Source organism: Aspergillus vadensis (assembly GCF_003184925.1).
Source record: "Aspergillus vadensis CBS 113365 unplaced genomic scaffold BO88scaffold_11, whole genome shotgun sequence".
Taxonomy (NCBI): domain Eukaryota; kingdom Fungi; phylum Ascomycota; class Eurotiomycetes; order Eurotiales; family Aspergillaceae; genus Aspergillus; species Aspergillus vadensis.
Window position 1 is genome coordinate 1,017,459 of NW_020292049.1, and position 6,182 is coordinate 1,023,640.

The 6,182-nt window shown below is 53.3% G+C and overlaps 2 protein-coding genes across 2 annotated transcripts; both read left to right on the forward strand.

Annotated features, from left to right (window-relative positions):
* Window positions 1-1,397: 1,397 nt before the first annotated feature.
* BO88DRAFT_340663 (uncharacterized protein) lies at window positions 1,398-2,483 on the forward strand (the record flags this gene model as incomplete). Its single annotated transcript, XM_025703068.1, has 1 exon — window positions 1,398-2,483. One exon carries the CDS (start codon window positions 1,398-1,400, stop codon window positions 2,481-2,483), a length of 1,086 nt encoding a protein of 361 aa, XP_025563160.1.
* A 1,305-nt stretch (window positions 2,484-3,788) lies between these two features.
* BO88DRAFT_453803 (putative chromatin assembly factor 1 subunit A) lies at window positions 3,789-5,936 on the forward strand (the record flags this gene model as incomplete). The annotated part of the gene is made up of 3 exons (XM_025710769.1): window positions 3,789-4,556; window positions 4,615-5,768; window positions 5,837-5,936. The coding sequence occupies 3 exons, from the start codon at window positions 3,789-3,791 to the stop codon at window positions 5,934-5,936; spliced, it is 2,022 nt and encodes a 673-aa protein (XP_025563161.1).
* Between the last annotated feature and the right edge of the window lie 246 nt (window positions 5,937-6,182).

Sequence of the window (6,182 nt, forward strand, 5' to 3'; positions counted from 1 at the left end):
GGTATCTCCCGCGATTGCCTAGTGCGGTATCCATGGCCGGTATCGTCTTTGTATTAATGATACCTTCCTCACCCACGTGCGTGGTGTGGCGCAGTAAGATGATGTCTCCTGACGATCGTGTCTTACAGCTTATCGCACGCTAACAGGGTGTTGCTTTTGAGACATCGGAAGATAGACAGCGCAAATCAAAAGGAGAAATGGAGCTTCCCAAGCTCCCTTTGAGGTAGATTCGTAGCTCTCTGGGTCGATTGCCTGCATTTCCTTGTCTACAGGGCCCATCCATCCCTGGTGCATCTGTGGCTGTGCAGGTACTTTCCATTGTTTGCCTGGGGTTCCGTAAGGGGCGGTATCAATGGTACCTTGTACCGGAGGGTCGTATTCGGTACCACCCCGTCTGACGGTCACAACTGGGTTTTTCAGAACCAAAGTTCACGCTCCTCTTTCTTTTCTCTCATCTTCTTTTCCCGATCGATCGCCTCCAAAGTCCGTTGTTCAACCGTTCGTTCATTTTCCCTTCATTTCGCTCGTCTCCAGTCCTTTCAACCCCGCCTCTCTTTCTTTCCCTCTTTTCCATTGCTTTATCTATCTGGTCTGCCTCGATCGCCTTGTGATCAATTACTGTCAGAGATAACTCTTATCACAAGACAGAGACACTGAAAAAGTGACTGTGTGTGAGTGACTTGTGTGGTTGAATACCGGGCGTCAGCACTGTCTCCTACTACTACTCTTGCTGCTGCTGCTGCTGCTGCTACTTCCTTAGTACCTTCTGTTAAGCGTCGGTCTTGAAGTAGTGCCCGGTCACGGCTCTATCAATGTCCCCTGCAGGTGTGACTTGGTAATATTGGGTACCCGCCAACTGCCAGCCCTCGTGTGCATGAGTGACTGAGCGAGTCTGTTTGTCTTGCACTCTCTCAGCACCGCTACTCCAACACTACCACTGCCAGCGTCATCTTATTCACTCCCCTCTTCTCTCTCTCTCTCCCTACCAACTCAAGCGCCCGCCTCTTCTGAAGCGCTTGCAACCTCTTGGTAGAGGCCGTTTCTATTCTAGCGCCGATACCACATTCCCATTGTATCAGCTGGGTCGGTCCCTCTCCCTTTCTTCGCGCCTCGGATTCGGTTGCCTGTCCGGTACGACAACCCAGCCGCTGGCCGCTCATTGATCCCCCAAAACCACTCTCCCACACGATCTACGACTTTCCCTTTCCTGTCCAGACATCGCGGGGATCACTGGTCGACGCTTCACTACGATCTTGTTTCATCCATCTCTGTTGCTACCCCTGCAATCTCCGCCACCACCCGCAGTGGGAACCGTCACCACAGTTCCTCGTCTCCCCCCCCTCGTTTACCGATCGAGCTCTGCCTAGATGGCTGGTGTGCAGCTACAACAGCCCAGCATGACTGACTATCGACTCCCGATGCATCATCAGCCGCCGCCGGCTCGCAAACCAGTTGCCGGAATGCATTCCGGCTTTCCCTACCAGGCCTATGACGGGCCTCACCACCAGCAGCTTTCTCCCCATCCATCGGCCGCCTCCCTTGCGCACAACCGCCGGCGAACCTCTTCCTCCCATGTGTTACCCTACATGGCACAACAGCAGCAGGCATACTCTGCGGGACCCTCACCACATCATACGATGACCGGTCCACCCAATTACCCCCCTTCCAGGCGTTTATCGAGTGCGACCACATCTACGACCTCCACCGGCAATGTTAACTACGGCGGTAACCCACAGGCAGATATTCGCCGCAGCACTTCGTCCCGCTCCGCCAATGCTCAGCTGGGTTATGTGGCTCTGATGCGGAGACAAAAGGCAACAGTATGGTGTGACCGAGCACAACCCGAGGATCCTCGGATACGGGCGCAAAAGCTGGTCGATAAGAAGCGGGCGTACCTGGAAGTCCACGGCGCAGGCGCCGGGCGCACAGGTACCCTTGGAAGCGGCAAGAACAAGCACGGCGGCAAGGGAACCACTGATTTCTCCCCCTCGACGCTCGTCGGTGCTACTGTCCCGGTTCGGCTCAGTGCGAACGAGGTCGGTGATGCAGACGAGGATGCACACAGTGACCGAGGCTTCCCTTATCGCCGGACCGGTAGCGGTCGCAGTTCTCTGGGTAGCAATTCTCGCTATCCCAGTGGCTACCAACGTACTCCGCAGAGCACGATGGGGAGCACCAGTACGCCTCCTAATGAGAAGACCGACCTCCCTGATGTCTCCGAGCACCCACCAGCGGAAAGCCACGAAGCCGAGCAGGACCACGCCTCCATTAAGGATGATGCTGCTACTACAAACAGTTTCGGTAGTGAGCACGAAGAGTACTTTGGCACCGTGAGTGACATGGCCGCACCAAGTGCGGCTTCTGCGGCGATCGACAAGGCGAAGAAGGCGGATGAACTGCGGCGCCGAGGCAGTGTAGATGATCGAACGACGTCCATGACCAATGTCCGGCTTTTCGTGGCGAACCCCGATCTGAGTGACTAGACATACAGCTTGTTCATTGCTGGGCTTATTCCTCTTACATACACTGATATTCGGCACTGCATCGACTATGCAGTCCGTGTCGAATTCGAGCTCTACGCCTCTTTCCTTTCTTTTCCTGAACTCTCGTCCTGCAAACTCGGGCTTGGATCTCATGTCTGGTGCAATGATCCTGCTATGCCCTCCAGCCTTGATTTGCTTCACGATAACAAGATGCCCCTCAACTGATTGACTTGAACTTGTTCTATTCCCCTCACCGCATGTTATTGGCGCTTTTTGCTGTGCTATAAGGGTTGCGTGCTACTTGAACTCGCACCCCTTGCACCAAGTTGGCGTCCGATGGATTTATGAGCAAAGTAATAATAATACTATTGTACATATCACCACATTGATCGCAATAGCGAAGTAGACGGTGTTAGGAGAGCTGTTGTAAGTTTGCACGGACTCAGGCGGAGTCAGCGCATAGTGAACCAATGGACCAGTAGCTTCACACTCAGTACAGCTATCGAATAGACTCAACGTCAACATCTAATAGACAGATTCCTCCATGCAGAGCTCCAGCGGTATCGACAGACAAACCAAGGTGGGCTGATACATCTAGTTAGTAGTTGTGAACTAGGGGTTCTTACATAATCCACTACACGTGCGGGACGCGAAATCCCCAGTCGCGAACATCAATTAACAACGCGTTTCGGGCAACCTGGCAGGCTCACCAGACGCCAAGATTCCCTCTCCCACGCCTGGAATCTCCGCCTCGATTGTTGCCTGTCTATCTGTCTTGTCTTGTCTGTCTATCACTTTCCACGACCCCTAACCTAACTAACTAGCTCACGGTCCAGCCGGCCAGAAAGAGACCCATCAATCGATCGCTCTTCTGGATCACCGGCTTTCCTCACTTCACTCCTATTACTTTCCGCTCATTTTCCTCTCATGACCCTGACACCTACCTGGCTGGTTATCGGCCACTGATGTGAGCTTAAATCAACCCTTGCAAAGTACCCAGCACGAGCTTGTGCATGCGCGCGCACTCTGGGATATATTCACTAAAGTGATTAAGTTACGATGATAGACTGACCGAGTTGTGGATTGAGGAGGTTCATAGGTGCCATTTATTTTTATCGTTATCATACTCCTTTGCTTCATCACTCTTCTTGATACCCACCCACATACAGCCCTACGCTTCTCCCCTGGATGATTAGATTATCGTTTCATTGTCCATTGAGTCGACAATAAGGTCATTCACCGTCTTTTTCATCCTTATCGCGGCTCATTCCACCATACACCATCCCGGGAACGGAAAGTACCACCATGTCGACAGATACTGCTACCGCCACCGCTCCTCCTGATCCTGCTCCTGCATCTTCGCCACACTCGTCTGCTGGCTCGTCCTTGTCGTCACTATCATCTCCTCCATCAGATACGAATACCTACCCCGCGTCTATCTCTATGTCTGGGTCACCGGCGAGGAAACGCTCGATAGGGGATGTCGATGGGGATACGGCTGCTGCGAACGGGGGGGATGATACGAATGCGAACACAACTACGGATGTGGAGATGAAGGTTGATGGGGATGCTCGTGTCGATACAGATGATAACAAGGAGAATCGGGATACACAAGCGAAATCATGTGCTCCTGGGGACGAGAAGAAGACTACGGCTGTTGGAGATTCGACTGCCACTACGACCACAGCCCCGGCTGCGAAGAAGAGGAAGTTGTCGCCTGCCAGTAAGGAGGCAAAGCAACAGGAAAAGGAGGCTAAGGAGCGGCAGAAACTAGAGGAGAAAGCTAAGAAGGAGGAAGAGAAGGCCAGGAAGGAGGAAGAGAAGGCCAAGAAAGAGGAGGAAAAGAGGAAACGGGAGGCTGAGAAGGAAGAGGAGAAGCGGGTAAAAGAAGAAGAGAAGCGAGCTAAGGAAGAGGAGAAGAAGAAGCGCGAAGCGGAAAAGGAAGAGGAGCGCAAGAAGAAGGAAGAGAAACGGAAGGCGAAGGAGGAGGAAAAGGCTGCCAAAGAGGAAGAGAAGCGAAAGAAGGAGGAAGAGAAGTTGAAGAAAGAGGAAGAGAAGCTGAAGAAAGAAAGAGTGAGTCTAAACTTATTCCTGGCTGAAATGCAGAATTCAGGTATCTAACACGCAACAGGCGCAAATGAAGCTGAACTCCTTTTTCGCGAAACCGAAAACCCCGGCGCAACCATCCTCATCGAACACGACCCTCTCTCCTAGCAAAACTACTGGCGCTGGCGCTTCGAATGACCCCTCTCCTGACTCTGAATCTACTGTATCTGACTACCAGCGCGAGTTTCCGGAGTTCTTCCTCCAGTCACATACCACATTTGCGCCACCGCACAGGTTCCAGCGCGACAACGAAGCTCTGCAGCATACGCGGGAGAAAGTTGATGCCTACTTGAAAGATGCCAAGGATGGCAAGCATGAGCCTGTAACCTTTCGTCCTTCCGAGCTCTTTCAGCTCATGCCATACCAGCGGCGGCGTGGAAGATTGCCTGCTTCAGTCAAACAGATCCTCTTACAGATGCAGAACCTTGCTGATCAGTCGGAGACCTCCGAAGCTGCCCAGAGAGCTCGCGATCTTCTGAGGCAAGTGAGAATGAAATCACTGAAATTCAACGAGGATGTCCGGCCTCCATACCAGGGCACCTATAGCAAGAACCTGCCGGAGTCATCCGTCCGCCGGTTGATGCGCAATCCCTTTTGCCGCGGGCTGCCGGAGACGAACTATGACTACGACTCGGAAGCTGAGTGGGAAGAGCCTGAGGAAGGCGAGGATCTAGATTCAGAGGAAGAAGAGGAAGGGAGTGAAGACGGAGAGGATGACATGGATGGATTCCTGGACGACGAGGATGACCACCCGATTGATGGCAAGAGGCGTCACATTGTCGGGGACCTAGAACCCGTCAGCACTGGTATACGATGGCAGGAACATGGCGTGGACCCGGAGCTGCAGACGTACAAGATGGAGACCATTTCCGACTCGGTGACCTTCCCTATTGACCCGTTCTCCACAGCCTACTGGCAGAAACCGAAGGCCGCCGCGGAGCCAGCGCAGGCGGCTGGTCTGGGGCGCTCGACGCTCCATGCCTTCATGGGGCACCCATCCTCGTCATCCTCACACAAACAGACCGGGAGTGGGCCGGGAGCGGACGGGGGCACCCTGGCCGTTCTGACAGCTGGGAGGACAAAGCGAACGTTGCCGCCGGAGCAGCTGGAAGAGTTCAAGCAGGTGGTGAATGGCAGTGATCTGACCAAGATGGGGTTAATTGAAATCTTGAAGAAACGGTAAGACGTGGGCCCACAAAGCATGCTTGTTGATCGGAAGGCTAATCATCAGGGTCGCGCCGCCATAGGTTCCCCAAGGTCTCGAAAGACAGTCTGAAAGACACGCTGAACAGCGTGGCCACGCGGGTGGGACAGAAAGAGGCTGACAAAAAATGGGTCTGCAACTAGCCGTGGCCGGGGATTGGCAAGTTTGGCCCCCGGGAAGGACAACGCATAACCAGGGGACTGGTTACGGTTGTGTTTGGAGCACGGCGTTTAGAAGAAGAAATAATGAAAAGATCAGTCACAGACCGAGAGACTGGTCTTGTCGGCCAATTGAGTGGGTTGATTGGTTCCCCAATGGACGTGTTTACCCCTCCTTCTCTACATCTCCTGTCTCTCCTTTGATTTTTTTTCTTTTCTTTTCAGTTTTAC